The 18,972-nt window shown below is 42.3% G+C and overlaps 1 protein-coding gene across 11 annotated transcripts in view; it reads left to right on the forward strand.

Annotated features, from left to right (window-relative positions):
- Nucleotides 1–18,972, forward strand: part of LOC118231657 (FERM domain-containing protein 4A-like) — a 149,044-nt gene that overhangs the window by 52,687 nt on the left and 77,385 nt on the right. For 3 of the 11 annotated variants that reach the window (XM_035425694.1, XM_035425684.1, XM_035425685.1), the window contains exon 1: nt 15,024–15,516. The exons of 3 other annotated variants lie outside the window; for them this stretch is intronic. In XM_035425694.1, the coding sequence (XP_035281585.1) occupies nt 15,358–15,516 (159 nt within the window). In that variant the 5' untranslated portion in view covers nt 15,024–15,357. Of the gene's footprint in view, nt 1–6,033; nt 6,221–15,023; nt 15,517–18,972 lie in introns of those variants that run through there. 5 more of the 11 variants (XR_004766117.1, XM_035425682.1, XM_035425683.1 and 2 more) reach the window with 3 other exon arrangements.

An 18,972-nucleotide genomic window follows, 5' to 3' on the forward strand; every position in this document is an offset into this window, starting at 1 on the left:
CTTAATGACCTTGAAGATGCTGATTAATCTCTTAAATCAGGGTCTATTTTTTTATTTATTTTATTCATCTCCTAAGGCCTGAATGGTATCTCGTGTATAGCATTGATGGGTGCCAGGAGGAGATGGGGTTCATATTGTTTTGCCCGAATAAGGACTGGGAAGAGTGTGTTACATAAATGGAGCATTGTGTAGCTCAGACAGGCCACATGAGTTGTTACATTACATTACATTTATTTGGCAGATGCTTTATCCATAACTGTATTTTGTCCAGGCTGCTGCCCTCCCTTTGATGACAGTGGTCCTGACTGAAATACAGTTTTTTTCATATGACCATTATGAAAATCCTTTCCATGTGTGACTTTCTGCTATATTTACTCACCCATCACACACACACACACACACACACACACACACACACACAGGATCTCCCGATGCTGAGATTTACATAAGTTGGCCACTGCTGTAGTGACTCATGCTGTTCTGTGGTGAAGAGCATGGCTACTGCAGTGCCACACCCTCCCTGGGAAGTGATTGGATGACAGCATGGCGGCACCTCCCTCTGATGCTATGTCTGGTCTGCCATGAACTGAAATGCCTCCTGGCATCCACAGGACACAGGTAGATTGAGAAAGAGAAAGTAATGGGTGAGGTCTGTACAGGGATAGAGTCTGTTATTTGGAACAACAAATCTTTTTTTTTTTTGTTACAATTAAATGCTTTTCTGTAAGGACACGGAATGCAAGCAGCAGTAGCTGATCATAAAACAAGTGCACATGGTGCTCCTAACAAAGTCCGTGTTGACCGACCAAGAATGAGCACTCGCAAAAATGCACTGTTCTGTATATATGTAATTATAGAGGAATCATCCTTTGCCCCCCTTTCTCAGTGCCACCAGCTACCAGCAACACATTCCAAGAACACTGGTATTAATGTTTCTCTGCAAGAACAGTTATAAACTGAGACAATGCCTGAGATTCAATAAACATTTGTCCTTAACACTGACTACCAATTAAAAGTTATTATTATTAAATTATTATCATTTCTTCATAATCATTGTGAGGCAAGTTCAGCAATCACTAAAACTAACACATCAAGCCGAGTTTGTGAAGAAAAGTGTAATTCTTGCATTTATTTGTAAATCAAATTTAAGAGTACATTGATTGAATGCAGGCCAAGTAAATGAATGGCCATTTGCTAAGATTTTTGTTCAACTGAGTTGCAGCAGCTAGACACTGAACAATGAAAGCCCAAAAAGAATGTTTGCATTATCAGTGCCCATCTCTTTCAGAACCAGGAGCCTCCTCATTGTTAATGCAGATGGAGGAGATTTGCTGGTATGTTACGTAAGAACCTGCCCCCACTCGTTAGTTTCATAGTGTTGCCCAGCGAGGTCTGGGAGAACCCACTGTCTGCCTAGCACTCAGAGTCTGTTTGAACAGGAGATTACTTGGATCCCATCCAGTTCTGCAGAGAGCCCCAGAGCTCTTTATACGGCCGCTGTTGTTGAACGCCTCCACATGAAATGGAAATCATTTGTTCTAACAGAGTGCTATAGGACTTGGAGAAGACAGTACTGGTGGGGTGTTACTCATTCTTAGAAATGACGGTGGGCAATGTCTGAGAGCCAGAAACTGCACTGTTGACAGAACCTGCTACCTACTGTGTGTTTCCGATGTGGTGCAATCTCTAGAACAAAATTACATTTTTATTTTTTTGCCATTGCAAGGCTTTTTTTTCTAATGAGTGGCTTGCAGTATGTGATCATACTGTTTGCTGTACAGCGAAGCAGGAAACTTTGAGTCTGTTATGATGTCATTTGAAGTTAGGGCAGGGTGGAGGACAGCATGTACTGGATGCCCATTTGATACTGTCCCAATACAGCCATGAATGGGAGAGCTGGGCTCCTTGCCACCGATGTACGACCGTTATATTGACATTGTTAGGGCTCGGCCGAGTGGTCAGCTGTCGCTATTATAGTCTTTCATTTGCAGAGCTGGATGCTTTGTTCATATTTTTTTTGCTCAGTGATTAACATGATTGTGTTTGTTTGTACGTGCATGAGAGAGGATTGTCCGTTAGCACAATAATGTAATGTTATATTACTGTATTGGGAATTATAAGCCTTTGATCTTTCCAACAAAGGAAGCCCCTCCCACAACAGTAAATAACAATCTACTCAGATACTCACGACAAGGGATTAGATTCTGATTAAGTTTGTCGCAATTTTGTGAGCCACTGACTCTTTTATTTTGGGGGTGCCTTTGACAAGGGTCTCCTCTCAAAAAAAAAGAATTACCAATAACAAAAGCACCTGTGTTTTTTTTTACAGTATTAGTGAAAATCCACTTTTGTTATTAAAATTTGACAAACTCAACAACTTAGATCTTTTTTAAACAGATCAATGACCGATGCTTATGCTTTCTGATTAATCGCAGAAAAATTTTTATTTCTGAAAGCCATTGCAATTCCTCTGTAAAATGCTAATTGTGAATTATTAACGTGTTCTCGCGGCCTCAACTATTATGAGAGAATGGAAGCAAATCTGTCTGAGGGAATAAGAGAGCTCAGGGGCTGTATCAGTGGATGTGCATTTGGGGATAACGTGATTTACTCAAATAGGACATGTTCCTGGATCAACATTCCATGTTTTTCCTGGAACAACATTCCTATTAACCAATCATCGCCCCCTGATGTCATCACTGCTGTGCTGAACAACCTCCCTCTCCAGAGCCATTTCAAAATTCCCTCCAAAAATCCAGAGATTTAACCTATTTTCTGCATTTTTGTTTGCAAAATTGAACAAATTATAGATTTAGTGAAAATATTTTAGTGGCAGCTTATTTATATCATTCATATATATGAGCACTATCAGCGGATGTTGTTCCTGGAACAATAGTTATGTTCACATAGTGCTGGACATGGATGTCTGAAATTGGTCAGATAATGAATTATTAGCACAAGAAGGATTCTTCTCTTAGGGATTAATACGATTCACCACTTTATGACTGAGCTTACATCTGTTCATGCACTCTACATATTAAAGAAATATGTCCTTCAGCTTATGTTCACCATTCCAAATAGGGCAGAGTCTAAATGTCAGTTTACTTTTTCAAATTCAAATAATTACAACTACGAGAGCCCTTGTTGTTGTTCTGAACTGACCGTGGGTGGCTTTGGCAGTTGAAGTCAGCACCATAATAAGATGCATTCCTGTTTCTTTACCACATCTGAGGCTTGTTAAAGCGGTTACTTTCTGTATATCCTGCTGAGGCTTCGGAAGCAGTTATTCACGATTCAAACTGGAAGTCCAGCTAGTGACACTCTCTGTCTCTCTTTTGAGTTTTCCGGTCCACATGAGTGAACCTGCCTTGTTCTAAAAACTTACCATAGAAAAACCATCACCACATGCTTTGTGGGTCCTGTGTGTGCACTTACTCCACTAAGATGGTACCCGATAAAGACCAAACTCACAAACGAATGCTGAGAAAAGCAGTGGCATGTGGTTCTCTGCTCAGATGCTGAGACACTCCAGAAGCCACTCCTGCGGTGAAGCTATTAAGGGTTATTACGCAGTGTGGGGTGTTAATGCATTTATGTTCTGTTTTTTTAGGAACCACTTTTAGAGTCTCTTAAAATGTCTTAATGAGTTAGAAAATGTAACAAAATCCTCATCAGATTCCTGCCCACTGCATGATAAAATGAATCTGACATTCCCCCACCAGCAGAATATGGCATGTCATATCATCAACAGCAATGACATGGTCAATTTAATAACTAAACGATTGAGAGATTGTGTCTGAAGAGACCGGTATTGCTAGGGTACTGGAACAGGAATTCCCTTACCTCCAGCCACATAGGCAGGGGGCCCCAAGTGGGTGGAGACAGAGAGTGGGAAAGTAAAGGAGAGAAAAAGAGATATAGTTGGAAGGAAAGACAAAGCAGCCCCCCTCTCTCGACAAACAAACATACACACACAGAAACACATGCATAGTATACACAGGGAGCATTGCTTTTGAGATAGCTAGATACGGTAGATACTGTAGAGTAGCTCTGATAATCAATGGCACAAGTCTTATTTTCCTCCAGTAGCCTTCCTATGGGCCTGGGCTGGATCTGGCTTCATTGGTTTCTCAGCACCTCAGGAAAACATACTTTCCTGGGATCTATAAGCTCAATGATTTCCTGAATGTGTTTGGCTTAATGCATAATTGCTCTGAAGATTGCATTAATTTGCATTTGAAGCAGGTGATTTTGTTCAGTTCAGCCCAAAGTAAATAATATGCTCCCTTGCCTTCCTAATGCTCTAGATGCTGCCAAACAGGATTCAATCTTTTTTTTTTCCTAGGCTGTAACAGGCTGATATGGTGTCACAACAAATCATTGTTTGATACTCATATTTAAAACTGTGAATTTCATTTTGCACCTTAAAAGATGCTATGTAAATAGAACATTCTATCATTTTAGGGAATTCTCTTGAATAGAATATGCCTTGACAAGATTTTTAACCCCATGTTTGTGTGCAATTAAAATACCTTCAGCTCCAGTCTTATCACTGCTACCCTTGGAGCTAAGGAGATTTTTTCAATCTGTTGGAATGAAAGCTTGACTTTGACAGCAATCACTAAATTGGCAAAGCTTAAAGAGAGACAGCGTTATTTCAGAGAACTGTAGCCAGTTTCCATGTGAAGTGTTATCTAAGAAAACTTGTACATCTGCCACCTCTAATTTTTCAGACTGTCAAAGCTCCTCATTGCATAAAATCTTTAATGTGTGTGCCTGAGAAGAACACATCTTGCAGTCTTTGAGGATTAATTTACCCTTAGGGAACTGCAGTATGATTTTGTCCAGCTCCAGCATGAAAGCTTTGTCTGTTTGTGTGCCACAGATCATAGAATCATAGAATTTCCATTGATATCTGGATTGTATCACATCACCTTTAATCTATTAATCAATCTTTCCTTAATGGAGAGAGGCTAGTGTTTCTTGATTAATCAGGAAATATGACTCCCCTGCCTCTCTCCACATAGGTCAACATTAGTTATCTCTGATTTAGGAGAATCTCTTGCAAAATGATTCAACATACCATTGGGTCAAGCATATTAACACTACCATCAGTTACAGTTAAACAGTTCTGAGTTTCTGGAGATGAAGAGGTCTATGCAATAATAAAAGACTTCATTAATTACTTAGATCGTTTGGTTTCTGGGGGTCATATCAGAGTGCCTTTGCAGTGTAAAATGGCTCATTTCAGCTTTGTTAAGTGGAACATGGTGGGTAATTGCTGCGTCTGACAAAAAGCCTTGCTGTGTTTTAGAAGACGTTTCCGCATGCAAGATACAGGCGCTATCTGCCGAGTGATTTCCCTGCATGCTACAGACAGACCCTGGTGAAAGCTGGAAGCAGGATTTAGAGTTAATCTCAGCACCAGATGGCCAAACATCAGATATTCTTTTTGAGGTGTACCATGTGACCCGGTGTACAGCAACACAGGGAGCCACAGCCGCCCTCGGGTCATGTGACCTCAGTGAATAATAAATCCCACACCATCAGAAAAAATGAGTGGCCTGGTTACAGTGGTCAGCCTGGAGAAGTGAGACTGGACTGGTGTTTCTGGGGTACTGTTCCTGGGAACAGGAATCCCCTTCCGTACAGCTGCATAGGCACGGAGCCCCAGCAGTGCTGGAAAGAGAGAGTGTGGAAAAGTAAAGGAGAAAAAAGAGACTGTCAGAAGGAAAGATAAAATACCCCCCCCCCCCCCACACACACACACACACACATGCATACACATCCATTCATACATTATGTATACACATATTGTTCACATACAGACTAACCCTTCACCTTAAAACTCTTAAACGTCCCTCACACACACACACACACACACACACACACACACGCATAATGGTGAGAGAGGAATGGGGCCAGGCAGCTCAGGATAGGCTCTTGCATGATTCACAGGCTGTGACGCTGGGGGGTGGTGATGAAGGTGGGGGGTGGGGAGGGGGGTGTAGAGCGCGTTGTGCTGCCTGCCTGCCTGCCTGCCTGGCAGACTCTCAGAGTGGAGTGGTAGAGACGGGACGCCACACGCACAAACACACACGCGTGGTGCTCTCCTTCCCAACGCGCGATGGTGCTGCAGGGGGTCGTCACCCCAGGTCGAACCCGCAGACTGCTCCTCAAGCTGCCGGGTGGGACTCTGAGACACAGCAGCGCAGAGAGGGTAAGAACTCTCTGTTTCTCTTATCCCGATCCCCTTTTTCTTTCTGTTCTACTCCTCTGTCTTTCTTTTCTACCTCACTCTGCTTTAAATTGGGGGGGGGGGGTTCTTTCTTTTTGCTTAATCCTTTGGACATAATAAGACTGAAATAGGGGGGGCAATCCTTTACTCTGGGGCCACCGGGTAGCTGTGATGGGGATGTTCTCCTTCTTGATTCCGTAGATAACGCTTTCCTGGTCAACTTTCATTTATAGTTGTTATCTGCTCTTCTTTGCGTTCACTAATGGGTGAGCAAGGCTACCAAGTGGTTTAATGAGTGGCACTGTGCACATGTGAACTTCCCACTCCGTGACATTAAGGGAAATTCATGGATGTTTTTAGGTGGAGAACACTGTCAAAATGTGAATCTATCATTCTGTTTTTGTTACCTTGGGTGAAAATGGTGGTATCATTACATCTGGCATGTCTGGGGAGATGACATGCCACAGCGTGCATTGCCAAACATACAACCTTCATTTGCTATGTTTACAATGAGATGCTACATCAATTTGATCAAACCAGATATGACATGGTGTTTTTTTCGGTTCACTGATGCTGTACTGGTTTGTTTCTGAAACCCCACAGACACACACTGCACGAGAAAGATTGCAGAGATGTATGTACTCGTTCAGATATTTTACTCATTTTCAGATTTCAGTATTTTGTGGGGCCTCTACTGCGAAGTTGCTGGCTTGCACATTATTCTAAGGAGAGTTCAAACACCCTGCAGTAAGCAAACAGAACAGGCACAGGCCCGCTTTTCAGAGAGTGGAACTTGGACTTCAGAATAGTAAAAATACATTCTTGTCTGATGGGCTGGTTTGGGCATTTCACACTAAGGCTGTTAAAGGGGCAGCTCTTTAAGCTCACTGAACCTCACAGTGTACAACGGCTTGTAATTACCGGTAGTGTGCTATATTAATGTGACTATTTTCCTTGCGATATTCGTTCAAGCTCCCGTGCGCTTCATAAAACAGCCCATTGGCACAAAAAAATGGGCCAGCTTCGCACGCTCCGTTCCCCTTGTGTTATATTTTATTTCCACATTTTTACATCACCATTGTGCCCGATTGTTAGCAGCTCTATCACATTAATTAAAATGAGAATCAAGGTTTGGCCCTGGGGCACTCCATAGGTTTTCCTTTCCTGCACTTCTCCTTCTAGGACCTTCACCTGACTTTCAAGTCTGATACCCACCTCACACCTCATGCATAATTGCTGCTCTATGGTTTGCACAAAGCCGGGCATAATCACATTCAATCTTAATTGTGTTCATTCACTTTATTTCCTGCTCCCCTATGTTCCCCCAAATACATTCTAATGGCTGTTCCCGCATTGTGTGGAGAGCATGTAGAATTGAATGCCATAAACACTGGCTGTTGTCTGTTTAAGGATAAGTGTCTTATGTAATGGCAGGCTGGTGCACGCCCTCACTGGACCCAGTGTAAATCCGTCGTGCTTGGACATTAAAGCTGAACAGTCTAAGCTCTTTAGTCTTTAGACTCCTGTAAAGTACTGGCAGGGAGACAGGGCTGTGTTCTACCACTAAGACATAGAATGCCACAGTCAGAGTGTGGTGGAGAGACACAATTTATTTATACAGCTGAGAACTGCTTGGATTTTATGTTTTGTTAATCAGTAAGGTAGGAGTATGAAGTATTCATTGCATTTAAAACTTTTTGAGCTCAGCTGAGCCAAGGAAATTGAAAGAGCAAAGCTGGTATAAGGTTTGTATTTAACGTAGGATCTTACATTTCACTTAGAATAGACTTATCCTGTAAGACAATTTGGAGTTTTAATTGAACCCCAAGCATTGTGTTTAGTTGGAAATAGGAATAACACCCTAAATTGGTTTATTTTTAAATGCTAGGAATGTACTACCAAACACCTTTTCTGAATTATATTCTCATAGAACAACTCATGGTATATTTAAAATGATTTTGTTTCAGGAATGGCAGGCAGTAGCAAGTTTATTGTATTTCAAAATGAGATGAAGTATCATTCATTGGGTAGAGTTTAAGATGACCATAATGGGCAATCTGTATCTGTTACAATAAAGGCTTCCATGGCTAACAGTGCAAATACATCCTTGAAACTAAACTGAATTTTAAAAAGCCCTCCTCACATTATTTCTCTTTCTTGGATTTGCATGCACATGAATTTAAATTCTAAACAAACATTATTTGCAAATTCAGCATGCAAACAAAGAGCATCAAAACCAAACAAAGCCTAAGATAAAAAAAATAATGTATCTTTGGCTTGACTAGGTGTTATTCATTATTTATCAATACCAAATAGGTAGGTCCAGAAGGTTATGATATCATCAAAATAAATCAGAGCCATAACAAAGATATTCATAGACATGACAATGACCGTCCTTTGTAGCCTCTTTGTAATGCTTGCTCACTGTAGAACTCCATCTTCCCTTGCATAAAGGCTTTCTCTTGCTGCTTTCCACTGATTTAATATTTCGACAGCTTTAATCTGCATGCCTTCTGGTTTGCGGACTTCAATGCGCGTCTCCGAGACAGATCAACCATCATCGGCATTATTAAACAGAGAGAGAGGAAGATTTATTCAAATAGGATGCAGGTTGCCCTGTGGCTGGATTAAAGATTGCAGCTTTATATCCCCATCTTACCCCCTGCATATAGTATTGCTAAATTAATGAGCTTGTTTTCGGTTTATTGGTCACATTGTGGGAATATCTGCACAAACGGTTTGCTCATTTCTGTATGAGACCAGTAACCTGCCTCTTTCTGCCATGTTTGGCCAATCTGTGTTCTAACTGCACATAGAGATATGGTTTACATGTGTAATCCATATGTGTAGCTTACACACATAAAACGATAATGAGAGAGATAAGGAAAATGAAGTATTTGTGCATGAGACAGAATGAGTACATTATTTGTAAGAGAGATGGAGTGTGTGCATATTTGTGAGACAACAGAAGGCTGTATGTGTGTGTGTGTGTGCTTGCCCCAAGTGTGTGCAGTGACTATGCATGTGGTGTAGTACAGAAGGCACAGGCCTGCAGGGCCTTTGATGATTGGCTCTTGTTCTTTATATTCTTTCATGCGTGACGAGGCTCATAACTACAGAAACGATGCACCAGATTTGAACATCTTCACAATTTCCTTTTTCTCTGGACCCTGATACCTGCCTGACTCCTCCAGCTTTTGAAACCCTATTAAGGTAAAGTTAATGTTTGAAAACCCGTTAAACATTCTGTCTTATAAACCAGGGACAAGGAGGGGTTGTGTGATCTGACCCTGTGTTTCCAAAGATTTCCCTGCTCAGAGCTGTATATGAGGCAGTGATGACAGCTTCAGTATATTGTATGGGAAGGTATTCCTTAAAGGGACTGCTCAGCATAAGAGGGATTCATTTCTACTGGGCCATTCCTTGAGTCTGTCTTTCTGCAAACCAAATAACAACAAGCAATACACAAAAGTGCTGAATAGAGGGAGGAAAACCCCATCCTGGCTTTCACCGGATACACGTCAACCAAAATTTTGAAGTCCCTCGGGCGTACCATTTAATCAGGTTTCATGAAAAGAAATAATTGGGTTCTTCTTGCATGGAGAGTTGAAAGTGAATTCACCGTGCAGCATGCATAGAAAATAATGGCTTTGACTAACTACACGTCATGTTCCAAGGCAGCAGGACTAATTGAACATCGTTAAATTTATACATAATGTCACCTCTAGTTAAAGTACAGGGCCAATCACTAGCCTTTGGTCCATTGCTCCAAGCTGAAGATGTACCAGGACCTCTCTTCTTCAGCCCAGTCATGTGAGAAGACTGTCATACAATTCATGGAGTTATGTCACTGTCCAATAACAGGCACATATTCTATTCAGCAATTTAGAGATGATACAAGGTAACTTGTAGTGGTCCTCCCACATCACCACATCACCCCCTTTAGATATAACTGCTTGACACGTACTTGAAACTATAATGCAAATTCATTAGAATAATCATATTGATATATGACTTCAATCTATGCAAACATAATGACCTGTGACCAGCACTAACCTACTACCGTGGGTGTGAGTCAGTTTTCTCTCTAAGGTGACTCTGATTACTCATTTGTTTATATTTCCACTTTGCTGAAATGACAGAAGGCCCCCACTTGGGGTCGTAGGGGGCTTTGAAATGGGAACGATGTGGTCAGAGACCTTGATCAGAGCGTGGGGTTGGGTTGGAGTCTTATGAACCCCGTGGACTCAGCTTGTCGGGATGCTCAAACTCTGTACCCCTGGCGTGAAGGAGGGGAAGAGACTGTTATTGTAGGCCTCTGGGTTCTCTTTGATGAGATACCGTTGATGTCCGGTCGTCACAGAGACCAACGGGTGGTGCATGATCAAGCGATAGCTGGAAGGCTTTAAAAACTGTCAGATCTGGAAATTTAGCAGATACCCATTAGGTCATACGGATATATCTGATTAATGATGCCATTGAGAGCGGCGCTTCAAACTTTAATATCCTTTGCCCTTGACATGTACAACCCAGATGGGCTGAATATTTTTATGGATTTAATTAGATTCAAATCCGTGCTTCCCAGAAAAGGCACCATGGAGCGAGTGGGGGTGGAGTAAGGAGAAGTCAGGGCTTTCATTCCCCAAAAACAGGAGATAGAGAGACCCCAGAATGTTTCAGAACATTGGAGGCCTTTGTATAGTAGATAGAAGGGCTGAATGGTGTGCTTCACTGGTTGTTGAGATTATGGAATGGGATGGACATAGTGCTGTCTGCACTGGAATGAGTCATCCTTCTGTAAATCAGAGCCTGACGTCTCTATTCATTGTCCAAGTGTGCGTGAAGATTTGTGTGCATGTGTGAGTATATGCACATGTATGTAGCTTATTATGTATATGTACGTGTGTGTGCGTGTGTTTGCTAGTACCACCATCCACTTGCTCCAATTGTTTTTCCCTACAAAGCACCCCTGTGGGTTGACAGCTTTTATATGTTAATCCTCATTAATATTTATGATTTTAGGGAAAGTGGAGCATATGATTACCCCATATACTGTATGAAATAGGTCAACATCAGTATATAGCAAAAAAAAAAAAAAACATGAACTTCGAACATCTCAGTATAAGCAGGAGCTGTGCTATTTAGATAGGCAGTGCTGTTCATATGTAGCTACAGCCAATGGCATGGAGTTCTTGCTCACCACTTCTCCCTTGTGCGCTGTTGAACATCATTATTAATTTGCATTGATCCCTCTCCACTCACCTGTAATATAAAATCCTTGAAGCGGACTGATTGAAATCAATTCTCAGACACTATTTGATGTATCACAGGTGACCCCAACGGTGTCTAGAGTCTGGTTCACAGATGAGTATCAGCTGGGTCTCTTCATAATTGATTTGAGAACATTCATGTGTCTGTATGAGTTTCCTCCCTATGACTATCAGCCTCTGTCATTTTGTGTATTGCCTGCCGACAGACTTGACCAAATGTGCACCAAATGATACAAATTAGAGTAGCAAATTACTCTGACTCTTAAGCATGATTGGATATTGATGTAGAGCGCTGGATCCCTGTGTGTGACCTAGTTCTTTCGATCATGCTTCATTTCAGAGTCGGTTGAGTCACACTATGCAATTTATTTGCCTGGCAGACATCCTTATCCAAGGTTACATATGATGTGCAACTTGTCATTTTACTTACAAATAGCTCTATCTTCAAGTTCGAAGTGAAGTGCCTACCTCAAAGATAGGACAACAGTGCCCCGTTTCCCAGTTTGAACCAGCCACTTGGGTTATAAACCAAAATCCTTAAGCTCTGCTATGCCCAGCAGGTTGGTGGTAGATGACCACTGGCCTCAGATGCACATAATAGTCACAACCTCTATTCCAGACTGCAGCTGCCCTGTACAATGGGGCTTAGAAATTTAAAGACCTCCCATCGATGGTAGTCAGGCCTCCAGCATGAACCATCCCTTCTGGGCATCCGGGTCTGTTCTTGACCATGCATTAGTGCTGGCAGTGATCAAAGGAGCCGCTAGATTCATGTCTGGAGTGGGCTGCACTGAGGGGACCCAACTCCTCCTCCTCCTCCCACCATGGCCGGATTTTGACCAGCGATTAAAGTCCTGTGTTGGAATACAGATGGCATACAGATAGCATGTGGGAGCCTCATCTCTCTAAGAGCATGACAGTGCTCCTCTCCCATAGCACAGTGAGATTTAAACCAAAGCTTCCGCAAGAAACCCTTCATTTTGGGCAACCCAGAAGCTCACAAACAGGTGTTTGAGTTTGAGCAAAGCATGTTATAGGATAGAAGGAGTTAAATGCACTAGCATTCATAACTTTTTTTCAGCCAGCTACTTTTTGTATGTGGCAGAACATTTGCACATCAGACAAACACACCTAATTGAGAATGTTCTCTCTGAGTTCCATTGGGGGGGTTTCTCACATCAGGTCAGAGAGTTCTGTGAACTTTCCCAGGGTTCCATAAGACTTTGAACACAGACAGAAAGTCCTGGGAAAACCATCCTTCTGCAAATATTTGCAGGCCCCACAAATGAAGACTCACAACAGCATTGTCATGACAATAAATTTGTAAAGATACAGCAACCACAATTAGTCTGTGGATTAAATCTTAAACTTGTGGATTCAAGTCTGAAATGTCTTGGAGTACAATTATTTTGCCTGAAGAGCAGACGGGGGTGCATCCTTTCTATTTACATTATACAAGCTGCAATTAAACTTGTAGTAGATTTTTAACAGCAAATTTGAATTTCTGCACACTTGAAGAAATACCACCAGAGCAAAAAAAAAGAGTGGGACCAGATGGAAGTTATGTTCTCCTGTGTGGTCATGGGTGAATCTGGATTAATTGCTTGTGGGGAAACAAATCATGGATTGGCATTTCTGGATTATATTACAGTTCAAAATTAATCCAAGGTAGAGCATACCGGCTATCTGTGTAATTTGCATGGAGTTGTCGTCCCTGAGACATAGGAAGGTTTTCTCCTCCTTAATTTACTGCTAAGAAACATTGAAAATTGGCACCATTTTGCAAAATAGTGGGTTTAATGGGAGCTTTTAATGTCTGATAGACATTAAGGGCAATCACGTGTCAGAGTCTCCCATAAAACTGACAGTCAGGAACATGCATTCACTCAGGTTTATGTGTTTTAAAATGTATTGAGCTCGTTGCATATTGATTTTAGGCCGTGTTGCTGAATTGCAGAAAAAAACCTATAAGCGCCAGTAAACAGTAAACAGACTTTGTAAGATGCTGTGATGCACAAATCTGAGTCTGTGACTTTAGTTCTGAGCCTTCACAGCCTGTCAGCAGGGAATGGTAGGAGATATAATAAAGAACATGAACATATTATTTAGTGTGAATCTTTACACAGAAATTAATAATCAATCATCATTACAGACAGACAGATATAATACACATGTCCTTCTCTTTAAACTAATCACAATACACTGCCATTTATTTTGATTTACAGATTTTCAGTAGTTTTATTTATAGCCTACAGCTATTTATATATCTTGCTGAATGTAAAGCTTGCATCTTAATGAAAAAGTAAAATCCGTTGTCTTAACTACTCCACAACAGGAAATGTGTCTGTGGTCTATGTTGACTACTGGAGTGTACTGGAAACATAGATATGGAGTATAGATTAGTGATTATTGCCAACAAATATAGTCAGTGTGGATAACTAGACTTTCGGGAGAGAATAATTAAGATTGCACTGAAAAGCAGCAGGAATTATTATGGGAGAAAGAGAGGGAGTAGTAAAGACCCTGGATAATCCAGATTGCCTCCACTGTACTGATAACCCCAGTATAAAGTTGTTTTAACCTTGGTAATCTAAAGAATGGCAGCACATATAGAGATGGGACATGTTAGTAAATGTGGTGCACAGTAAAATGTTCGATATCTACGATATCTGTATTTCGGTCCAGTAGGATACATGTGATCCCCACTGGACTCACATGAACTGTTATTTGAATTAAAACTTATCATTTTACTATTTAACATCCTTCTGCATTTTACTGTTCTTGTTCCTGATTTTTTAAGTCCTCTGGTGGTCTACACTTTTCAAGGAGGATTTTTCAAGGAAGGGCATTAGTTATATTAACTGCAACAGCTCAGTGGTATAATCTATTCACTCTGGCAAGTGTCAGCTGAATACTTGTGCGTCAGTCCGACTTATACGTAGAAGTTTGATCTGAGGAATGCTAAGATGCATATTAAAAGCTCTGGGATTCTGGGAAGTGTTTCCTAGTGGCAGACACTCTCATTCATGGCTCTGAGCCAAGGAGGCTACATCAGAGATGCAGAGTGGTGCTTTTAAAAACCAAACCAACGTCTACGGTTTGAATTGAGCTGTTGTTAACTCTGCCAGAGCCCATTTTGGTTCAGCTTTTGCTTCTATTGGCTGCCATTGCTGAGAATGGGGAAGGAGGGTGAGGTGCTGTTTATATTCCCAAAATTACAGGGCAAACAAAAGCAAATCACACCATGACCTGAGAATGCTGGCAAAGAGCACCGGCCTTTTTTTAAAAGAGCCCGGCCAAGATCCTGGCACATTTAGGGGACGTGCGAACCCTGTCAGAGTGCTAAGTTTGCTCTATTGTGTTACAGTTTGAAAGGGATATAGGGTGTCGTGTAGCTGGGGCGCAACCTGCGAGTGCACCCAATATTCAGCAGAGGAGACGTCACCTCGCCCGCTCCCTAAAGCTCCGCCCTTCTGCAGCCAGGAGCCTATCGGTGAATTTCAGAGGAGTCTCATTTCCTCTCAGAACAAATAAACGCAGCGAACCAGCCTGCCCACTGCCTCACCGTCTTACTACATGGGAGGGTTTGCGTTTAACACATGTAGGCTGTCATCCTGAATTTGTCTCTTTGCCACCTGAGAAGAAGTAGTGGAAAATGGGGGGGACATTTTTTAATATGTGAGTGGGAGGCAAGTGACCGTGAATTCCTGTGGCCAGCCATCCAAGCTGATTCTCCAGGGTGCAGTTCAGAAAGGTGGAAAAAACCATTGGGAATGGCAGGTATTAGATTTTGCCGCACAGTGGAATTTACCTGGCCGGGTAGCTAACCAGCGTCATTTCTGAGCCGCGATGGATGGTGCGCTTGTTGGCTTTGGGGATGTCTTTTTCTCCAGACGGGGCCTCCTGTGGAACTTGACTTCCACAGCTCTAAGGAGGTGGCACATAGCGAATCCGAGGGCTTTTTACCTGCTGGCCAAACCCAGGTGCATCCCAAGGACCGTGTACCAGGTAGGAATGAAACTACTCCAGTGCTTAGGACAGTGTCAAAGGAAACTGGTCATTTAAATTAATGACCGGTCCTCTTTACTGTAGGTATTACTAAATAACTAACAGAATGTCATATTTATGAATATTTCTGTGTTATTCAATGAAACATTTGTCCATCAGCCTTAATGGATTGAGGCATTATGTGCTTTATTCACTGATACTGATGAAAAAAGGTACACTTGTTAATCTGACTCATTTTTTCCTGTTCTGGACTGAAAAAAAGGACTTACGCTTAGAATTCAGAGGCTGCATGTGGAAAAACGACATTTTTTGTCTCGATTTGGTGTTGCTATGGTTGACTCAAAGGGCTTCTTGACAGCAATGCACCGCTGAGCTGAAGGAACGTGAAAGGATTTCTTTGCCATTTGATTCTTGGATGCTGCTTGCACAGTGTTTTCCAGCAGGCAGTGTTTATGGCCTTCTCTTGTGAAAGGTAGGAGACGGCCATAAAAGAAACTGCCCAAATACACTATTTATTGCGTATTCTGATCAGTTCAAACGATTTAGATCTACATTTTGTTATTCTTCACAAGGATCAGTTGGCAAGGATCAGTTGTATTGAAATATAACTTTGGGAATCCAGGCTCATGGTTCCTCAGTTTTTTTTTAACAGTAAAAGCTAATTTTCCATGCAGTGGTTTTCTGCACAAAATTCACTTTTATATTTTATTCAAAATAAAGATTTAGTAAGAACCATAAAACCAAAAAACACAGCCTTTTCAACTATTCCACCTCCTGGGGTAACAAGACAAATGTGTCTTGTCCAATTTTCCATCTCACAGAAGAGCTCTCTTCCCCTGTCCATCTTCTGTTGTTCTCTGTCAGTATGAGGGTGCGAATAGGTGGAAGTGATACTGTTCATTGAAGAGAGCTCACCCCTGCCTGCCCCATGACCCACAATTACCGAGGCAGATAGAGCCTCAGGTCCCTCCTCTACTCAGCAACAGCCAGCAGGCCCAAATGTTGTCTTCCATTCACCCAATTGAACTCTTGTCCTTATCTATTGATTTGAAATCAGTGCCCATGACGGAGGGTAAGGGAAGGAGATACTCATCAAGGAGACGGCAGGTAGAGCACCCCTCACAGGCTGGGATCAGGAGAGTGAGTGATCAGCATATGTAATTAGTCAGAGAACTGACTGAATCTGCGGTGGGATTTGAACCCAGGCCTCTCACTCGTCCAAGGCCTCTAGCCAAGGGCAATGTTGTTATTTTTGAATTTGAGGGTTGTGTTGCCGGAGATGCTGTCATGGTAACCTGCTACAAGATCTTCACTTTATTGCACCTGTACTGAGACACTTTACTAGCGAACTAGCCGAGCCACACCCGCTACACGTACACACAACATGCCTGCTCCTGTGCAATCAATACAATCAGATCTAACTTAATGAGTGAAGAATGACAGAGTAAAAGGGTCTGGCTCCTGCAAAGGCTTTGTCACTTTGGTCTCTCCCCATCAAGGTCATACAATGTCAAACAGCACACATGAACAATATGCTGGCAGTAGCTGTGACGAGTTGCTTCATTAGCAATGAAGTAGTACAGCAGGATGGGCTTTGTAAACACGCAAAGTGTTGAATGTAAACTTCCTCTTGAATATGCAATTAAATTTTTGTCTACAGTACAAGACATTGTAGTGGAATACATTTCTCTGTGTTCTGTGCAAACCTGTATGCTGGCAGAACACTGGAATGGTATATACAAATGAGTACCATACACTAGTGTAGCCGCAATGTTAATATATTCACTACATTACCAGTCCAAGGTCAAACTACTCCACACGACGATGTTTGCGTCTGTTCCACCATGTCACGATCTGGTTTCATGAAAGACTGCTCTGGAGCTAATTTCCACATAGTTCAGTACAGGGGAACATTGATGGCTGAACCTGAGGTTACAATAACAAATGCAGAGAAAGCTCTAAGGCAAAAGTCTAGGAGAATATCAAGGGGAGCCGTTTCCGTGCGAGTGGGCCCTGCACTCCTATGGGGACAGGGTTCAAATGTGTGTGGTGCCGCAGGGCGTGCACTCACAAAGGGAGGAAGCAGTAATGAGCGTGCCTCAGGGCGGAGACTTCATCAAAAGAGAATAAAGGTCAGAGTTTCAGTCTAGGGGTGAAGGAGAATTCCAAGGCAAGGAGTGCATTTAGCCATCCATTTTGGGTTATTAGCTGGACTAATGCAACCTCTAGCCATCCTTTCCTGGCATGTGTAGTGAGACTAACAAGCCTTGTGGCTACCATTCAACAGTTTTAACAAGAAAACTGTCTGGCATTACATGGCTGTCCACGGCAGGATGCAGGGGACCCTGCCACCTGTCTTGCAGGCATATCCTTCCAGAATATTCCTTTGAAACAGCATTGGTTTTTCTCTCTCACTTGAACACTCAACACTTATCTGCAAGGAAAGCTCTTAAGTCCTTTCTAACTTTTCTCTGGGTTGGTTTAGCAGAACAGAACACACAGAAATGAACTGGACCTGTTTATTCAGGGCACAGCCCTGTTAAGGGCTGACAGGGGTTTCAGACTGGCCCAGCTTTAGCTTTGAATAAGCAGAAGGCTTCATGACACCACATTGATGTGCCAAGACACTTTTGTCAGGGTATGTTTGCCAGACTCAGGCCTCTGTGGGACTGCTTCAGACTCATAATATATGGGCCTCAAGGAAACCACACCACGCTTCCTGCATTCTCACAAAGCTTAAGAAAACTGTTTGCTCAGAGGCCTTTAACTCCCTTGTTGCACTGCCATTGAAGGGCTTTGTTTTACAGGATGACCCCATCCAGCCCATAATTGCAGGGCGTTGTTGTGAGGGTTTGAGCAAGGAGGTGCGCCATCTATAGAGAGGAAGAGGGGCCATGCAGTGAAAAGCATGCCTGGGGCAGCTGTCTTCCTCCCCCCTGCTCCAGTCTCCAAAAGACAGGATTTCCTCTGGAGGGACGGGGGAGAAATAGATGCAGGCGCCGGTATCTCACTGTTTTTCCATGTGGCCATGTTCCCACTCTATGATGCTGGTCTTACACTGACAGCCATTAGACACGTCCATCAAATTCAATCTGTGATTACGCGCGAATTGTGGGATGGGATGCATTAATAGTGTGAAGCACAGTTAATTCACTGCCATCTTAATCTCTGCTATATCTCTTACATGATTTCCCAGACTGCACGGTAGGAGTTAAATTCTTTCGAGACTGCCTTATTCTGCACTGTGAGACACTACCGTATATTAGATTAAATCTGTCAAGATTTACTCGGAGAGCAGAAAGGTTTTTTCGGTCACGTCCCAGAGAAAATAGCTCCTGTAATGAAAGACATCCTGCTCCCCGAGATCTGGGAGGATTTCGTTTCAGGCTCTTCCTCTCTCTTGGCACGGATTCCTCTCTAATGTATTTGGTAATCTTTATTCGGCATACACCATCA

Source organism: Anguilla anguilla, chromosome 7 (assembly GCF_013347855.1).
Source record: "Anguilla anguilla isolate fAngAng1 chromosome 7, fAngAng1.pri, whole genome shotgun sequence".
NCBI lineage: Eukaryota > Metazoa > Chordata > Actinopteri > Anguilliformes > Anguillidae > Anguilla > Anguilla anguilla.